The sequence below is a fragment of the Hemicordylus capensis genome, chromosome 6, assembly GCF_027244095.1.
Source record: "Hemicordylus capensis ecotype Gifberg chromosome 6, rHemCap1.1.pri, whole genome shotgun sequence".
In the NCBI taxonomy this organism is placed as follows: Eukaryota; Metazoa; Chordata; class Lepidosauria; order Squamata; family Cordylidae; genus Hemicordylus; species Hemicordylus capensis.
The window spans coordinates 87,750,464-87,769,428 of NC_069662.1; the positions used below are offsets into that span (position 1 = coordinate 87,750,464).

General features: G+C 45.0%; 2 protein-coding genes across 5 annotated transcripts; both read left to right on the forward strand.

Moving 5' to 3' along the window:
• The first annotated feature begins 2,644 nt into the window (after nt 1-2,644).
• Nucleotides 2,645-5,913, forward strand: LOC128330772 (protein YAE1 homolog). Its single transcript, XM_053264093.1, has 3 exons — nt 2,645-3,032; nt 4,475-4,590; nt 5,339-5,913. Exons 1-3 carry the CDS (start codon nt 2,916-2,918, stop codon nt 5,775-5,777), a joined length of 672 nt encoding a protein of 223 aa, XP_053120068.1. The 5' UTR covers nt 2,645-2,915; the 3' UTR covers nt 5,778-5,913.
• A 3,652-nt stretch (nt 5,914-9,565) lies between these two features.
• On the forward strand, nt 9,566-18,588 carry LOC128330766 (basic salivary proline-rich protein 4-like). Of its 4 annotated transcripts, none has more exons than XR_008310246.1 (4): nt 9,566-9,831; nt 15,375-16,799; nt 17,493-17,616; nt 18,014-18,588. XR_008310246.1 is itself a non-coding variant. In XM_053264079.1 (3 exons), the coding sequence occupies exon 1, from the start codon at nt 15,323-15,325 to the stop codon at nt 16,223-16,225; it is 903 nt and encodes a 300-aa protein (XP_053120054.1). In that variant the 5' UTR covers nt 13,385-15,322; the 3' UTR covers nt 16,226-16,799; nt 17,493-17,616; nt 18,014-18,588. The 4 variants fall into 4 exon arrangements, 1 of the variants encoding a protein (XP_053120054.1); XR_008310248.1 differs by lacking the exon at nt 9,566-9,831 and adding an exon at nt 9,840-10,013; XR_008310247.1 differs by lacking the exon at nt 9,566-9,831 and adding an exon at nt 11,611-12,479.
• Nucleotides 18,589-18,965: the final 377 nt, after the last annotated feature.

Consider the following 18,965-nt stretch of genomic DNA (forward strand, 5'->3'; position numbering starts at 1 on the left):
ATTCATAGTCCCGCCTTAGTACATTTTCTGTTTCTTAGAAACTGTACATGAAGCAAGAGATACAGGATAATGACCTCGTTAGGCCCATCCGTTTGTCATTTTCAACACATACAACAAGTGTAAAGTGTTGACCGCTGCTTAATGAGCAAAGAGGCAACTTTTTAAAGTGGTGGTTTTCTTTATTTGAGAGGGGGAGAGCAACTGGCCCTATCCATCCCCAGCACAGTACCACTCCCATGATTCTTGCTAATATCTACCTTATATTTTCTTTTTAGATTGTGAGCCTTTTGGAGCCATCTTATCTTATTTATTTATTATTTCTCTATGTAAACCGCTTTGGAAACTTTTGTTGAAAAGTGGCATATAAATATTTGTAGTAGGACGCAGGCACAGTCATTCATGTGTTATGTTTTACGCAGGTCCAGAAGTACACTATATATCTATACCAGGGTTTCCTAACCTTGGGCCCCCAGATGTTGTTGGACTACAACTCTCAGAATCCCCAGACATGGCTTTTGTGGCTGGGGATTCTGGGAGTTGTAGTCCAACAACATCTGAGGGCCCAAGGTTAAGAAACTCTGATCTATACCATGCATTTGAAGGGCCTGCATCCATATTTGCAGCATATAAATATTTGTTGTTGTTGTAGTAAAACGACGCAGGCACAGTCATTCTCATGTTAGCTTTTACATAGGTCCAGAAGTACACTACATATCCATACCATGCATTTGAAGGGCCTGCATCCACACTTAAAATGAATCCAAGTATAGCCATTCACACAAACACATGGATGAGTGTACAGGTATCTTTATACACCATAATGTCTGAATCATGCTATTCGGATGATTGAAAACTGGGGGAAACAAGGTAGGAGGCACCAGCAGTGATCATCAGCTAGTCTCCCATTGAGTCTGGTGGCATCTGCTTGCTTGCTTGCATGCAGAAGGTTCCAAGTTCCCTCCTGGCATCGCCAAGATTGGGCTGAGGGAGACTCCTGCCTGCAACTGTGGAGAAGCTGCTGCCAGTCTGTGTAGACAATATTGAACTAGACAGACCAATGGTCTGACTTGATATAAGGCAGCTACCTGTTTTTCTGTCCTTCCAGTGAACTGGGTACAGCCTGCCTCATTCAGCAGTTTATTTTTCCTAACTTAAATTAAATACCCCCAACTTTTCTACACTGTGGAGGGGCAGGAAGTCATAGACAGTACAGGTATTCATTTTTCTCCCAACATGGCTAACACTTGAGCTTTCTGGGGTATGTGTGGGCATGTAAATTAGGGATATGTAAATTAGTGGAGGCCAATAGAATCAGAGCCACCTAATGGTGCAGCAGGGAAGTAACTTGCTTAGCGAGCAAGAGGTTGCTGGTTCGAATCTCCGGTGATATGTTTCCCTGACTATGGGAAACACCTATATCAGGCAGCAGCGATATAGGAAGATGCTGAAAGGCATCATCTCATACTGTGAGGGAGATGGCAATGGTAAACCCCTCCCGTATTCTACCAAAGATAACCAGAGGGCTCTGTGGTCGCCAGGAGTTGACACTGACTTGACGGCACAACTTTACTTTTACACCTCAGAAGACTGGAGTAAAATTCAAAATGGTCTTACGAAATGGAAAACTGAGCTGAAACATACAATTCAGAGACAAATGCAAAGTTCTACACATAGGTTGGGGGTGGGGAAAATCAAATACATAGGTATGGAATGGGGAATACCTGGCTTAGTAGAATGCTCCCCTACTTTTGCTGTTCTTCTGCATGAGCCCCCGAACCCCCCGCAGCCCAATTCTTTGTCCCCCTGCAGTTGCAGTATTTTTAAACCAGCCCTGCTGTAGATATTTTTCAAAATCTTAATCAAACTATAGGCACACAGTTGGACAGTAAATGAGCCTGCTAGAAGGCACACAAGTAAAGATAGTTTCCTATTAAACAAGAAGCATGTCAATCAGTTACATCAGTTAGGAGAATGTTAAAGGGATGCACACAGATGGACTCATGAAACCTGAAAAATATCCCTCTTGGAAACTTTCCAGTGACTTAAAATATCAAAAGGCAGCAAGAAATAAGTCTTAGAGCATCTTTCTTGTACTACATGATTTGTATCTAACATAGGGAATGGGAAGGACTTCGCGAGAATTGCTCTGCAAACAGAAATGAAGTACGTGTATGTGTCAAAGAACTGTGAACAGTAAATTGACGGCTTCCAAGGCAATACAAACACGAAATACAGACTCAATGTGTGCAACTGCAACTCAAAGAAATCTGCCCAATAAGCTGGGCCCTTTCAAAGGAAACGCAAGGACAAATGCAGAATGAATATGTGCTATTCAAAGAAATCTGCTCAGTAAATTAGCCCCTTCAAAGTAAATGCAAATGCAAGCATTAAACAAAACAGAGAATAAATATCTGCAACTCAAAAAGAAATTTCACGAAAGTAAATTGATTGACCTCTTATGCCTGCTCCGTGCTGGCGGGCAAACTCCCTTCAGCCCTTCTCAGCTCCACCCACTCCCTGAGTCCCACGTCATTGGCTGAGGGGTTGCAGGCTGAAACTGACTGACAGGCTCTTCTCCAGGCACGTCCCTCGGCTGATCTGTCAGTCAGCCTCAGCCTGCGACTCCTCAGCCAATGACAAGCAGAGGAGAAGGCTGGTTTGCCTCGCCTCTTCGACTTCCTTCCTTTCAAGCGTGGCGATTGTGACGCTGAGCGCCGGCTGCGCCCCGCGGCCCCAGGGTCGATAGGGGCTATCGGGGACTCTGACATTTGCTTCGTGGAGGGGCGCCCTACTTGCAGATGTTGCCTTCGGTCGCGGTCCCTTCCCTGCAGCTCTACGTCTGGTTGCGCAGGCGTCTTACCTCTTGGATTTGAACGGCTCCTGCCAGTCGTCCGCATTGTTGAGAGCATCGGAAGATGTCGTGGGTAGGGTTTGCGCTTAATCGCCCCGACGAAGATGTGTTCGATGAAGACGCGGATGAACTGGACCTCGCCCAGAACGAATGGAAGAGCACCATGAAGAAACGAGTCAAGGTAGTTGTGCATGTCAGGCTTGTAATGTCTGAGCGCTTTCTTTTAATGTTTGGGGAGGGGCGGCTGATGAAGGCTTCAACCAAAGGTTGCTACCTCCGGGGCCCCACTGGCATCAACGATGGACCTGCTGCTGCTGCTGTGCAGCAGCCCCTGGGATGCTTGGATCCCCACTGGGTGGATGCCCCCTGCCCCCGCTCTGTGCTGTACACAGCGTTAAAGGGCCAATGGCACAAGATGGCTGCTGCTCACTTACCCACCAAAAATGCCCCAGTGAGCTACACATCCCCCAAAGAGAGGATGAAAACCGAGCTTATGGCTGCTCCCGCACTCATGCATCTGCAAGTAAGCAGAGAGAGAGAGAGAGGAGCATGCGCATGAGAATGAGTGGAAAGAGCAGTGGCAATTGCTCCACGCAGCCATAACCTTTCAGTGGTGCCTCCTTGCAGGAGAGGATACGGCCTCCACATGACTGCCTGCCCTCTCTGAGGTCGGAGCAGCCTCCTTTTGCTTGCCCAGGCTGTCCCTTTGGGGCCCCGCTACTGTGCTGCTCCCCAGAGGAGCAAGAGGCGGCTGCTCCTAGCAAGAGTGGCGACTATTTTGTTTTTTGGATAACCTGGCAGGGAGAATTAGGTAGTGGGGGGTGGGGGTGGCTGCTGCTTCCATTAATGGGCCCTCATCATCTCTTTTTTGGTGACATGGCAGGAACGGTTGGGCCCAGTGGGATTAGCCCAGAGTGAACAAGGGTGAAGGAGATAGGAACATAGGAAGCTGCCATATACTGAGTCAGACCATAAGTAGATCTTGCTCAGTATTGTCTACACAGACTGACAGGGGCTTCCTCAAGGTTGCAGGCAGGAATCTCTCTCAGCCCTATCTTAGAGATGCCAGGGAGGGAACTTGGAGCCTAGATGCTCTTCCCAGAGCGGCTCCATCCCCTGAGGGGAGTATCTTACAGCGCTTACACTTCTAGTCTCCCTTTCGTATGCAACCAGGGTGGATCCTGCTTAGCTTAAGGGGACAAGTCATGCTTGCTACCACAAGACCAGCTTTCTTCCCTGTGGGTTCCTATTATGGATGTGGGTTATTATTACAGGAGTGGCCACTAGATCTGCTTGCTCACCCTCTCTCTGGGCGGTACAGTAGGGAGAATTGGACTTGCTGGGCTCAATCTCTGCTGCTGCAATATTCAGAGGGTGGATGAAGGTAAAGCAAGATGAGGCTGCTGCTTGTGCAAGGAGCAGCCACCTCTGTCCGCTTGCATCACTGTTCTCCTTCACAGAGGTGAGAATTAAGTTCAGTGAGCTTAGTCCTTCTGCCACACCATGAGGGCAAATCAACAGACAGAACTAGCAGCTTGCACTTTCTAATGAATATTGTCCTCTTGTCTCGTTTGTCACCTTGTTCTTCAAGTATTCTTTGTGTGTCTGTCACTCTTCTTTAAGGAAGGCTATAGGGAGGGAGTTGAAGCTGGGAAAAAGCTGACACTTCAACAAGGTTTTAATAAGGGGTATGAAGAAGCAGCAAAGCGGATGTTCTCCTGTGGCCAGCTGAAGGGGCTGTGAGGTATGTTGTGAAGTAGTGTCTTTAAAGTGGCAATCCAGTTGCACAAGTTCTTGAATTAAAGTCAGGCCTCCACACAGTAATACATCTGTGGCTGCTAATGGCATTTGCTAAATAGAAGACCCACTTAAATCATGAATGTGTTGCCTTTTTTCCATTATAGTCCCATGTTCAACTCATTTTCACACCTTGCTGAGCTTGAATTGCTAGATGACAAAGATGGTAACAGCAATTGGTCTAGTTAGCAGAAGATGGAAGCTGCTTTTGAACTTTCTATATCCTGAAAAACACAGCCAGCTTCTCCCTCTCTGGTCTTAAGCCTGGATGCAACATTCTCCCAGGAACACAACCCTTGGTGCCTGTATGGATTGCAGTGTACTAAGAAAGTTCCCCATAGAGCAAAGCCACTTAAATCTTGAGCTGTTAGAAGATACTATTTTTGCCTTTTATAAGCATCACCATTGGCACCAGGAACTTGATTTTTCCATGAAAATATAATCTCTGTCTGGAAGATGTTTGCTAGAAGGATGCAGCTTCTGTATTAAACGGGTGCATTTGTAACTGGGGCTACTGTGATGTCTGGCCTCTTTATCTGGTGCTTCCCATTGGAATACCAAGCTGTTCCCTGTTTACATTCTACTCTAGCACTTTATTTGTATATGAAAATAACTGAGGGTGGTGGCTTTTAAAAAGTCCTGTCTTATTCATGCATGTAATCTCCACATCTGTATTTTAACTTCTTGTAGTGCTCTCTTGTCTTGGTGTCATCACAAAGGATGTGATTCTGCACCGCTGAGCGAGATGACTGACCTGCTGAATGAAGTAGGCAAATATGAAGAGAGTGTGCTTAAGGATCTTAGCTATACACATTCACAACCTCATGTTGGAGATTTACTGGATACTATTGAGGACGTGGACCTTGGTCCTGTACTTTCACCGGAAAAACAGTGCAGTAGAACTACAGGTGAAACAGCCTGTGAAAATGGCACAGAGCCTAATGGAAACTGTTGCAGAAATGATAATGGGACAAATTGCTTCCAAGGAGAATGCTGTAGAAGGACAAACGAACACAGAGTTTCTGAAAGGCCAACCCTTACTCAGTTAAAAGACAAAGCCATCAGTTTAGTGCAACAGTTAGGATTGTCCCCAGACACAACAGAACATATCCAGCTGTTGCAAGGTTAATTCATTGTATGAAATGAGATTTATGGATCTTTTTCTGCTGGAAATACAGCGACATCAACAGATTGAACTTGCTGCTGAAATTGAGAACTTGCATTCAAATATTCTTGAATAAAGCAACCTCTGTGTGTGAAGTCAATTCTGTCATATGGCTTTTAGTTTTAGTCTACCTTCATCCATTGATTAACTTCAGATTGTTGTAGAGAACACAGTGTAAGCTTTAAAAAAAATTAAGTTGTAACTTTACTAGAAAAAATGCTATGTCCTAACACCCTGGGTGTTTTCCACACAGGTTTTTTAGCTTACATCTCCTCTGGAATGGAGGAGATGTGTGTTCACATATCAGCCAGATTTACCCCAAAGTACTTGCGAGCCATTGGGGAGCACTTCACACATGATTTGGGTTTTTCATTGCATTAACATGCAATGAAAAACCCAAATCATGTGTGAAGTGCTCCCCAATTGTAGTGTAGCCTGATTTATATTCAGGCTAAAAAATTCCACTTTGAACTCATAGTAAACTCATGGTAAAGCCTGCTGTGTGAAAAATGCCCTGGTGATACTGAATCATTTTTTAGAAAGGTGGATAGATTCTGAACTGTATAGGATAAATATAAATATCCTATGCACAATATGGTTTGAAGAGCAGTTTTACAGTTCTACCCTAAAAGAGCCTGAATGAGTCAAACTGAGCTGTATATACTCTGGAACCTAAACACTGGCTTCCTTCAGAGGCGTAACTAGGGAAAACGGCACCCAGGGCAAACACTGAAATTGCGCCCCCCCCCCCAAGCGCCCAGAGCCTTTGGATGGATAGGGCGGTAGTGTTTTATAGTAATAAAATAGTAGTAGTATAAAATAAAATAGTAGTAATAATAATGTAATAAAAATAATAATAAATACCACAAATGTGTGTCCTCCGAGGCGAGGGGATGGCTGTGGGCGGCGGGGGAGCAAGCGGAGTCCGGACTCATCCCCAGGGACTTGATCAGGGACCAAGAGGATGGTGCCCTCTAACTAAAATCTTTTTGGCCTTGTGGGGCAAGACTGTAAAATCCTTCATGGCCTATGAGACACAGCTTCCCCAACTGACACAGATCTTTGTGTACCTGGGGCTTGCAAGGTGGATGGCAGAGCAGACTCAGGTTGCTCGGTGAGGGAAACACCTTGGCTGCCACCCTCTGAGTCTCAGACTTGCTCTGATGGCCAGGCGATTCTTGGTCGGGTTGTTGTTGCCCTTGGCTTTTCCTGCTGTTTTTGGAGCCTTGCGGAAGAATCGAGCTCCTGCAAGGTGTTCAGTGGAGGCACTCCTTGCGGATGCTACTGCCCACGCCTCGTTGGAAGGCAGAGGCTGCCACAGAGTCCTCTGAGAGAGACCTCTCCACACTGGCGGTCTGCATGGCCGTAATGGAGGTGGCCCACGAATGATCAGGTTGAGACAAAAACAGCTGGGGTCCACCGTCTCCCTTTCCCCCTGACTCATGGCTGGGCTGAACAATGGGATGCAATCAGAGGTGCACCTAGGTAATTTTGGAGCCTGGGCCTAAAGGCCTTTGGAGGCCCACCTCCCCTGCAAATTAAACATCATCATGCTCGGCTGGATGACCACAACACCTGAGGATATTCTAAAGAGGATTTGAGGGGGGCCCAAGGGCTGTGGAGGCCATGGACTTCAGCCCGGAAGACCAGGGGTAAGAGCGCCTCTGCCCACTCCTTTAAGGGTTGGAAACCTAAGAACTTGGGGACCATAAAGCAGCATATGAGTGCCCATATATGGTTTTTAAAAGGTGCAGTTCTCAGGGCCTGTGGCGGGAGGTTTTTTCTCAAGAAGAGCCTGACTGGGTTAAGTCTGATTGGTAGTTAATGTATAGGCCTATTTCAGACATGAGAGGTTTCTCCCTGACTGTTGTTTAAATGGGGTTGTTAGCTAATAATTATTTTAGATTCAGAGGCTGAAGCCTTTCCTCAGGAGGAGCCAGAGGGCAGCCTGTGTTAGGCTTATCAACAGGCCTTATATATTAACTATTTCAGGACTGGACAGCAAACATTGGATCTCAAGACCATCCTGAAGGGATCCAAAACATGCAGGAGAACTGTGAGAATTGTGGGATCCTTATCCTTAGTTTTAGATGCTGGCTGGTATTCAGATTAAGCTGCTAAACAAGACTACAATACTCAGGGAATATTCTAAACTAGCTGACCCAGGCGCAGAGCATCTGCGCCCCTAGGTCTCTCTTCCTCTCCCTCCATTTCAGGGCTCAGTCAGTTCTCCTCCCATCCCTTCAGTCAGTCTCCCTCTCCACCCTTTCTGCCGGCAGCTCTCATCCTCCTCACGAGGAGCTCCCAGCAGCTGCTCCCAAACTCTTGTGAGAGCTACCACACACTCGATTAGCCATGGGTACACCTTAGAGAATTATATAGGTAGATAGATGACTACCGAATTTCAATAGGACTTCCTCTAGTAAATTTAGTCAGGCTGTCAGCTACCGAGTCTAAAGTGGTTGCTGTCAGTCAGGTGGATTAACTAGTTATTAATTAATGCCCATCTTAACTTCCTGCCATATAAGCTGTAAAGATGTTGTACAGCCTCCTATATTACACTGGCTTTATAAGTGAGGCAGCCACACTTTGCCTTGGTCTTTCAGCTGGACACTGGGCTGGAGAAGGATGCATCCAGGCAGACGCTTCCTAGAAAAAGGAACATAGGAAGCTGCCGTATACTGAGTCAGATGATTGGTCCATCTATCTCAATATTATCTTCACAGACTGGCAGTGGCTTCTCCAAGGTTGCAGACAGGAATCTCTCTCAGCTCTATCTTGGAGAAGCTAGGGAGGGAACTTGAAACCTTTTGCTCTTCCCAGAGCAGCTCCATACCCTAAAGAGAATATCTTACAGTGCTTCACACTTCTAATCTCCCTTTCATATGCAACCAGGGCAGACCCTGATTTGCTAAGGGGACAAGTCATGCTTGCTACCACAAGACCAGCTCCTCTGATGACCCAAATAACCTGCACTGGATGCAGTTTTCAGTTCTGGGATGTTGTCCAGGCTGGCAGGCACCCATTCCTCACACTTCAGCTAAAACTGGTTTACAGCACTTGGAGCATTTTCAGAGGGGGTATATTTTGATGATATTCAAGAACAAAGCCAATTGAGGTGTCATGTCTGCTACAAATTGAAGGATGTTAACAAACTTTGAGCAACAAGGGTGGCAGCTCAGAAGAGAGATCCAGAATAATTTTTACAGTGTAGAAGATTGCTTGTATGTTCATCCATCTCATGGAAACAAGAGCTTTCAAAAACACACACATTTGGAACAATTTCACCCCTGCAACAGCCATGATGTTGGATTGCTACTCATCATTATCAAGACTTTCTTCAAGAACTGATGTGCGATATATAGTAGTGAATTGAAGTTCCATTATACCCTTTATGATACAAATATTTCTTTTGCAGTGTAAACTGCTTTGAGAACTTTTTTTGTTGAAAAATGGTGTATAAATATTTATAATAATCATTTTTATATAGGGCAATTGTTGGGACGGAGGGTTTATCTGAACTTGAGAGGGAATCTGTGGTGACACACAATCTCAAACCAATGCACCACAATACACTGCAGGATTTAAAGTGAATGAATGAGTGTGTGTGTGGTGTGTGTGTATGTGTGTGTGGAGAGAAAGAGTATGTGTGTGAGAGAGAACACACACAGACACCATCTATATCTATATCTATATCTATATCATCATTAAAATAACATTAATTCTCATTTTTCTTGGCTTCTTCAAGGGGTCTTCTAATGAGGTCATCTGATGTCAGCTAGAGGACAATCCAATCAGAAGAAGAATGTGCTAAGGGGCTGAATTAACAATGATGAACAATAAAACAACTGCAATTTCTCAATTGTTTGAACCGTGCATTTTTCTGTGTAGAGTGGCCCCAATCCGGTTAAAGTCACATGAAGCAATTGATGGCCTCAATTTTCATTCACATCCAAAGGCTCAGCTTTCTAGTTCCGAAGTTCAGATGCTCACCGTAGTTTGCTCTTGCTGAAACAGGGTGAGTCCCTGTTCCACAGCATTAGATCACCATTTTGCAGACTCCCTTTGGACAGACCGACACAGCTGTGGCTCGACACCCCACAGGCAGCCTCTGGACTGAACAAGAAGACTGCTCCACCTGGCCGCAAGAAGACTGCTCTCACCTTCCCACTCAGCACCTCCCCAGTTGTGAATGAGATGGTAGGGCCCGAGCTCAGTTAGGTGTGGGAGGGGTGAGGAATAATAAGGTGAAACCCCAGATTAGTGTGGTACAGTCCCACCCCACTCTAATTCTTTCAGGGGGAAAGGCGGGAGTCCAGTGAGCTTCTTTCGTTTCTTTCTTTTCTTTGTACACTGCCCCAAACTTCCGTCTCTGGGCAGTTTACAGCAAAATAAAACTGATTAAAACAGAAATCAAAACCTTAAAACAATTATAACCACGAGTCTAGCTAAAAAGCTTCGCTGGGTAAATGTGTCTTTAAAGACCCTTTAATCACGTGGTGATTCTCTTTATTTAGCAGAGGGAGAGTAACTGGCCCTATCCAACCCCAGCACAGCGTCCCTCCAGTGACTGTTGCTGGTGTCTCTCTCATGTTTATTTTTAGATTGTGTTCCCTTCGGGGACAGGGAACCATCTTATTTATTTATTATTTCTCTGTGTAAACTGCCCTGAGCCATTTTTGGAAGGGTGTTATAGAAATTAAACCAACCAACCAACCAACCAACCAACCAATAAATAAATTGTCGGAGATGGGGAGGCTTTTATTTCAGCAGAGAGTGCATTCCAGAGTCTTGGGGCAGCAACAGAGAAGGCCTGTCCTGTGTGGCCACCAGACAGGCTGGTGGTGACAGTTGCAAATGAAACTCTCCGAATGATCTCAGTGAACTATGGGGTGCATAGTGAAGAAGATGTACACTTAGATACCCAGGGCTTTATAGGTTATAGTCAGCAACTTGTATTTTGCCTGGAAACTTATTGACTGCCACTGTAGTTCTTTTAATATACGTAGGAATAATATGATCTCTCCGAGATGAGCCGGAGAACAGCCTGGCTGCCGCATTCTGTACCAACTGCAGTTTCCAGGCTATGTACAAAGGCAACCCCACATAGAGTGCATTGCAGTAGTCATGTCTGGAGGTTACCAGCATATGTACCACTGTTCTGAGGTAGTATATCTCAAGAAAGAGATGCAAATGGCATATATTCTTCTGGGGAAGTGTGATCCCATTCAGAACCAGAAAATCAAAATTGTCTCCTGAGTTCTGACCCCGCACAATAAGTAAAGTTGTGCCCTTGAGTCGGTATCGACTCCTGGCGACCACAGAGCCATGTGGTTTTCTTTGGTAGAATATAGGAGGGTTTTACCATTGCCTCCTCCTGTGCAGATGATGCCTTTCAGCACCATTCTATATCACTGCTGCCCGATATAGGTGTTTCCCATAACAGTGGGGATTCGAATCAGCAACCTCTTGCTCTCTAAGCAAGTCATTTCCCCTCTGTGCCATTAGGTGGTACCTCCATCTTATTTGGATTCAGTCTCAGTTTGTTATCCCTTACTTTCAAATCTATATAACCAGAATTGAGAGGAGGGGGAAAGGGGAAAAAATGGTAAAAATGATTCCAGCACATACATAATTTACAACACACAGTGGGAAAACCCTCAGAGTCCAATAATGCAGTTGGGTCAGACCTGTCCCTCACTCCACTCTTTTCCTGAAGAAAGTTGATATTCTATAATAGTGGTTACGCCCCTGAACTGAGCACTGAGTGCCTCCGGAACATTTAAAAGGTAAGATATAATACTCTGCTGCTATACAGTGCTTTTTAGGGCATTCAAAGCATTTCCCACATTCTATCTTGCAGTAATCCTTACAACAATCCTGAACGGGAGGCTGGTATTCTGACTACCATATTGTGGGTGGGGCCAAGGATGATGGAGTGGCTTACTGAGGGTCATTAACTGAGCCCATAGCAGCAGTAAGATCTGAACCTCGGGCTTTCTGATTCATAGTCTCTTAGACAGTGTACTGCACCACTGCTCTTATGGGTGCCCCTTCACTTCCTGAATGACAGGAATAAAAAGGTGCCAGGTATAATAGTAAGAGGACCACAGGCTTCTAGATCCTGCAAGACCCTGAGTCTTCCATTTGACAGCGATTAGCTCTCACTACTGAGATCTGGTGCTGGCAGTTATGAAACCTGATAGCCGATCATCTCGGGCTTTCATGTAAACCCTAAAGAAATGTCCAATGGCTAGCTAGACTTGAAAACAAATGGCTAGCTAGACTTGGTTTCCCCTTTTGAAAGTCAAGGTGAAGAAGACTGATGTTTTGATGTATTGGTTGCTATCTGTAGGGAGCTTGTGAAAACTGGCTTTCTACCAGGCTGGTTGAACTGAGTTTCCCTTCATTAACTCTGGTGTGAGTGGTGTCCCCTGGTCTGCTTTGCTGCCTCTGTCATGACATCACTTTCTGGCTCCTACATCATAACCTGCAGGTTGCCATAGGAACAGCAATACACTTTTTTTTTTTTGCATCATCACTATTCAGTGGTTTATTTCTCAGCTGATGCTCAATCAGTAGGGAGTGGAGGACGTGGTCTGTGTGGTTATATACGTATATATATTGTATTTTAGTCTCTCTTGAGAACATCTCTCATCATGGCAGGTAGGAAATTGTGCCATTAGATTAAAGGGTAATAATAACTTGAAACTTGGGACTGTGTGATCTACCGGATAAGGTCTACAAATGTGCTGAATTTCAAAGATCATATATTTTTGGCATTTTTCTCTCTCTTCATATGCCAGGCTACCAGAGGTTAAAATGTTATTAAAAATTGACACTCTGCTCCTTTCCCCGCAATCTGGTTTAAAAAAAAAAAACAATTAAAAAAATTCAATCAATACAACTCAGAGCCAAGTGGGGCTACAAGGAGTCCAGTGTTAAGAAGAGTTTGTTGGTTATTGAGGATGCAGGTACAACTTGATGGGAGACAACTGAAAACAAAATTCGAGAAAGAATATCATCCCAAAATTTGATTTGAGTGGATGGAGGTTATAAACTGACCATCCCTTATTGACAAATGCAAAAAATGGAAACAATATTTCAAAAGACTTGTCTTGTTTGGTTACTTCTCTAGCTAACCTGGTTTGATGGGTCAGCTTGTCAGATAATGCAATCTTCTAGACCCTACTGAACCAGGTTTCAATGAATAGACCCTTTGGGGATTTCCAGTGTTTAGCTACCTCTATTTGGCTGCTGCTAGCAGCAGAGTTGGTATATCTTTGTGAGTACTCTTGTAAACTGCTAAAAGTGCTAACTTTGGATCAGGCTGAAGATTGAGTTCGACTATTTCCCAGATTATATGAAACAAATTCTGTCAATAGCCTTTCACGTATGGGCAACCCCACCATAAAGGAAGGAGAGTACCTCTGTTTTTCCATCCCTGCCAACAAAACAGGGAAGACGTTTGAGAGATATCCTGCATCTTGATTAGAGTAAGATGTCCTCTCTGTACAGGCTTGAATGTTGCCTCCCTTATCTGGGCAGATGTGGTGGTTCTAATCAGTTGCTTCAGTCCAATTGCTTCCCATTCAGTCTCTTCAAGAGAGGTTCCTAAATCAGTTCCCCATGTTGCTTTTAGCCCTCCCAAGGAACTAAAAGATGTGGAAATTATGGTATTGTATATAAGTGTATGTATGTGTTGGTTTATTGCAGCCCAAGGCCAGCATAAATACAAAAAGAAAAAGAAACAACAGCAGCAGTAAAGACATAAAATACATAAAACATTAATACCTTCAGATACCGTATACAAGTGAGGCAAGCCCTCTTGTTTTGTTAGTTGGTGAAATACATAAGATTACATTGATAGATAGTCAAAGACCTAGTTGCCTCTCCTCTCTGTAGCAACTTGGATGCAAAGGGCCAGATTTGAAGTTTCTGCATCCAAGTAGCTCGGATGCCAATCAGAATTGTACCAGGTTTAGCCTCTGATGCTGGTTTACCTCTTTCAGTAATGTCCCTCAGTGGGTAAATCCTTTTTGTCTCCCACTTGATATTTGCTTGGGTCTGCAAACAAAGGATGGTCTAAAACAGGGAAGAGTGGTGAAGTGGGTTGTGCAAATGTCATAGCTCAGGGAGGGACACCAGATTCTCAGTGTGGAGGCCAAGAAGGGGTTACTCAAACTTGCTAATTTAGCTTCAGTTACCTGTTTAAATGTAAACCGCCCTGAGCTATTTTTGGAAGGGTGGTATAGAAATCTAATAAATAAATAAATAAATAATAATAAAGGGGAGAGCTCAAATTATTTGAGCATCTGCGGAGAACTCTATAGAAACCCATGGAATCACTTGATCGTTTTGAATGATATGAATGAGTTGCTTGAGTTGGAGGGCATCAAAGTAAAGCTTGTTTGGGAGGCTGTATAGTGAACTTTTGTTTACTCTTGCTTTCTTATAATTATTGGGAAAAGCTCAAAGTGCTCCCTGCCACCTTTTAAAGTATTTGGGATGAATCCAAATAGGTAATCTTTGAAAAAGAAAAAGAAATTTGGGCAGAACTACTATTTTTTATGGTTGATATTCACCCTAACCAGGAGAGATTCAGCTGAGCCTAATTTTTAATATCCTTTTTGAGTTGTGAAAAAGAGAGAGTCTATGCTTATTTTCCTTAATGGCTTTAGATCCTTTAGATCCTTATCACTTCTGGATATCTGAAGCTTGAATATTGTAAGCTTATATTAGACATTTGCTGCTGAAGTTTCCTTTGTTCTTCTATACAAATGTGGATGAATATAAGTTCTGACTTCTGATAAAGTGTTTCTAGACCAGCTGTTTATTTGTAAAGTGTTAATATTTCCTTGACTGCTAGTATTGCTTCCCATGGATTAGGTGAAAGTCATATGATGTCGTCTGCAAATAAATTGGTTGTATGTGTTTTTTTTACCACTGATTTGAAACCCCTGAATTTTTGTGTCATTTTTAATTGTCAGCTAGTACTTCAACTGCAATGGCAAAGAGCACTAGGGGAAGGGGACAGCCCTGCTTCGTACCCAGAAATAGCTTGATTGGGTTTGAATCTAGCTATTTTTCGGTTGGGCATCAAACCTGTTTGGTCCTCAGAAATGTACTCAGTGATGAAAAGGGTGATCCTATTGGCCAAGATAGCAGTTAAACATTTCAAGCCCTGGTTCACTAATGCTATGGGGCGATATGATCCCAGGGAGGAATTGTCTTTGGCTTGCTGAGGTAGAACAACTATTCTAGATTGCTTCCAAGTCCCTGGGATCACAGCCCCCTGCGTTACGCTGTTGAAGGAGGAATGCAAATTTCAGCAAAAATTATGAAAAAGCCATCAAGCCCAGGTGCTATATGTCGTCCCCCCCACGCACCCCAGCACCGTTACATGCATTAATACAAGAATAATGTGACGTCCTGAGACTTGCTTCTGTCCAAACAAACTAGACAGATTGTGTAAACCGCCTGGAGATGTGAATTGTGGTGGTAGATAAATGTGTAAAATAAAGAGACATGACATTAAAACGATTCTTCCTTTCCTTCTAGGGGCAGAGGAGGAAAAGCCTAGTGGGAGGAGGCCCATCACCTCCAGCAGCCTCATGGTGGCTCGGAAGCTGCTGCTGTCTCCCCTGCTGCGGGAGCGTGGGGCTGCTTCCGGGAAGGACACCCTTTTCTTTGATGGGCCAGCCCCTGTGGCTGGCCCATCAAAGAAAAGGGTGAAGCACCCCAAAACATCAAAGAGGCAGCCCCCCGCAGAAAGCAGCAGCAAGGGGAAGCCACCACAGGAGGGCAGACCATCAGCCCTCCTGGGCAAGGCCGGTCTGCGTCGGGCTAACAAGGCACCAGGTGGGGGTGTGCCTTCTGGGGAGAAACCCCTTCCCCACCTGGGGGAGGGGAGACTCCCCAGAAGGAGGCTGGAGGCTGCGGGGGATACAGCCAGGAGATTGCTGCACATCCCCAGGAGCAACCTGAGTCTGCACCTTGGGGAGGCTGGGCAGGGCGTCTCCCCGCTGGGGGGGAACCGTTTCTCGGGCTTGTCCCGAGAGACGGTTCTTCCCCAGATCCCTTCAACTGGGAAGACGACCCTGACCCCAATGGGGAGACCCCCGCCAAAGCCCTTGCCATCATGGCAACATCCATCTGCTTGGCGGGGGCCCGAACCATTGCCAGCGCTCATGATCAAAGCGCTGGGGCCCCCCAAGGCAGACACAGAGCCTTGCTCCTGGGGACATCCCCCCTCAGTCTCCAGCTCTGTGGCCAAACCACCGCCACCACACTTCCCACCGAAGCCACGCCCTTGGGAAGAACCACCATCTCATCTTTCCCAAGGGCCGTGGCTTCAGGTGCGAGCCCTACGCAGACCGGCTGATGTGCCGGTGGCAACCCCTTGGCGGTGAGACAGCAGCAGTGGAAGGCCACCACCCAAAATACCATCGTCGGGGCTGCTGGAGGACCTCCACTAGGTCTCGCCCATTCTGCCTTGCCATGATGGGAGAACTGGTTCTTCGCTGCCCTTGGGATGAATCACCATCTCAACTTTCCCAAGGGCCGTGGCTTCAGGTGCAAGCCTTACAGAGACCAGCTGATGTTCCGGTGGCAACACCTTGGCAGTGAGACAGCAGCAGTGGAAGGCCACTACCCCAAATACCATCATCTGGGCTGCTGGAGCACCTCCACTAGGTCTCGCCAGTTCTGCCTTGTCATGATGGGAGAACTGGTCCTTTGCTGCCATGAACCAAAGTGAGGACCCCTGTCCACTCTGGATGAGACCTCTTCTGAGGAGCAGCATTGGGTACAGAACCTGGACGTACTTCAGACCTCAGACGATCCAGGACCCCCAAGATCATCTCATGCCCCAAGGCCAGACGACTCACCATTACCACCAGACACAGTGGGATGCCACCACCCCAAATACCATCATCTGGAGGACTCACCATTACCAGTAGACTTGGATTCTGAGGGGTCAGCAAGGTAAACAGCATTGCCACAGCCTCGACAAATCCTGAGTCTAAAGTACATTGCTAAGGTTAATTAGCAAGATTCTAATTCTCTAAGAAAAGGCGAGTCATACTTCGCATATGCATTGAAATGAGCGTTAACAAAGGCATAGGGATTTCTGAAATTAGTGAGACGCCCCTCGACTCTTCCCCGGGGCAGCATCTAACATTGTACCTTCTCAAGAAGCTGGCCTTGTGCTCTTCCATTTCAACCTCACTTTTGAAAAGATCCATTGTTCAAGATATGCATGCAGATGTAGAAAGTTTGGGATTATTTTTTGGAAAGAGAAGTAGAAGACTTGGAAAACTTAAAATCCCTGGGGGTCCCCCGTTGGGCTCTCCCTGTCTCCCCATGGGCTGGTTCGGGTCAGTTTGGGGCAGATTCAGCCCTGTTTGTGCACTTGGCCCTGTTGCGCATTCAGCTAATGTAATTGGCCGGATTGTTCATGCAACATTTGGTATCTGTAGGTCATTGGGAAGTATATTCAGAATTTCTTCTCCAAAAAAGAGAGTAAATTTCCCCAAGCCTGTTCTGGTGTAAAATGTAGTGCATTCCACTAATTTCAGTGGCAGGGTTGTGTATGCAAAATTTGATATCTGTCAGGAGCATGGCTTTATTTCACAGAAACAAATTCTTCAAAATACATCACAGATATATGTTCTTTAGGTGTAGATACTGGAGCCTAAGAAGCAGCAATAACAACATCACTGAATGGAATTGACAGGAAGGACAGAAGAAATTAGGAACTATGGAAGCAGATTGGCAGCCTTTCTTTGTCTTTCCAGAAGAGGTAAGAAAAGCAATATATTTATACGAGAGAAACCTTGAGTATTGCACAGATGAAAAACTGGAAGCAGAGTTCTGCCAGAAAGAGACTGTACTTAAGCACTTTCCCCCGTTTGAGGAGGAGAGCTTTCCATTCCACTTTTCCCTTTCAGAAAAATATTCCCATTTCCATTTCCCTTTCCCCTTCCCCAAAATAATGAGGGACTTCAAACAGCAAAGTTTTGACAAACTCTCAACCTCCTATGTTGCACAGACTTTGGTGAAATTAATAGCTTTCAATCTTTTTCCAGTTTCTTCTAGATCTCCTAGAAAGGCTTCTGATTGTGAATGGCAGGTTGGGGGCGGGGGGAGAATTCCTGTTCCTTTTTGGCCAAAAAGATTGTTTTATGTTTGCTTTTCAGGGACAGGCAGGGATGCTCTTGGACAGCCACTGGCTGGTCTTTGCTCTCTAGATCTGCTGCAGCATCCAGAATACTTCCCCAGAGAAGAGAATGAAGAATGAAGGACAGCTGGGTTGCCTGGAAAACAGAGTCATCTTTGGAGCCTCGTTTGCATAGCAGTTTTGATTCAAGTGGGAAAGTCTTGAAACTGTCTTATGGACTGTGGCCGAGGGAATACAACCTCCACTCTGTGTTGGGACATTCCTGTCCATGTGGAAAAGACTTCAGCACATTTTGTGCATCACAGAAGCTAGGCTTCAGGATCCAAACTAGGAGCCAAGATCAAAGGGTTCATCTCTTGGGTTGGTTATCTAAAAAATGTTGATCCATTTAACGCGGGATGGAAACCGTGAATTGGTTTCTATACATGTTGTGTCTTTGCTTGTTGAATGTGTACCATTTACATTTGTCTTGGTAGCCTGTTTTGCAACATTTAAGTATGTTGTATATATATATATCCTTTGAATGTTCTGAAGAGAAAATAACACATTTGGTAGACTGAAACTGTGGCAACTTGTGAATAAATCATCCTCTGGATAAATTCATAGTCCTGTGTTAGTACATTTTCTGTTTCTTAGAAACTGGACATGATGCAAGAGATACAGGTTAATAGCCTCGTTAGGCCCATCCATATGTCATGTTCAACACTCATACAACAAGTGTACAGTGTTGAGCCCTGCTTACTGAGCAAAGAGGCACCTTTTTAAAGTGGTGGTTTTCTTTATTTGAGAGGGGGAGAGCAACTGGCCCTATCCATCCCCAGCACAGTACCACTCCCATGATTCTTGCTAATATCTATCTTATATTTTCTTTTTAGATTGTGAGCCCTTTGGAGCCATCTTATCTTATTTATTTATTATTTCTCTATGTAAACCGCTTTGGAAACTTTTGTTGAAAAGTGGCATATAAATAT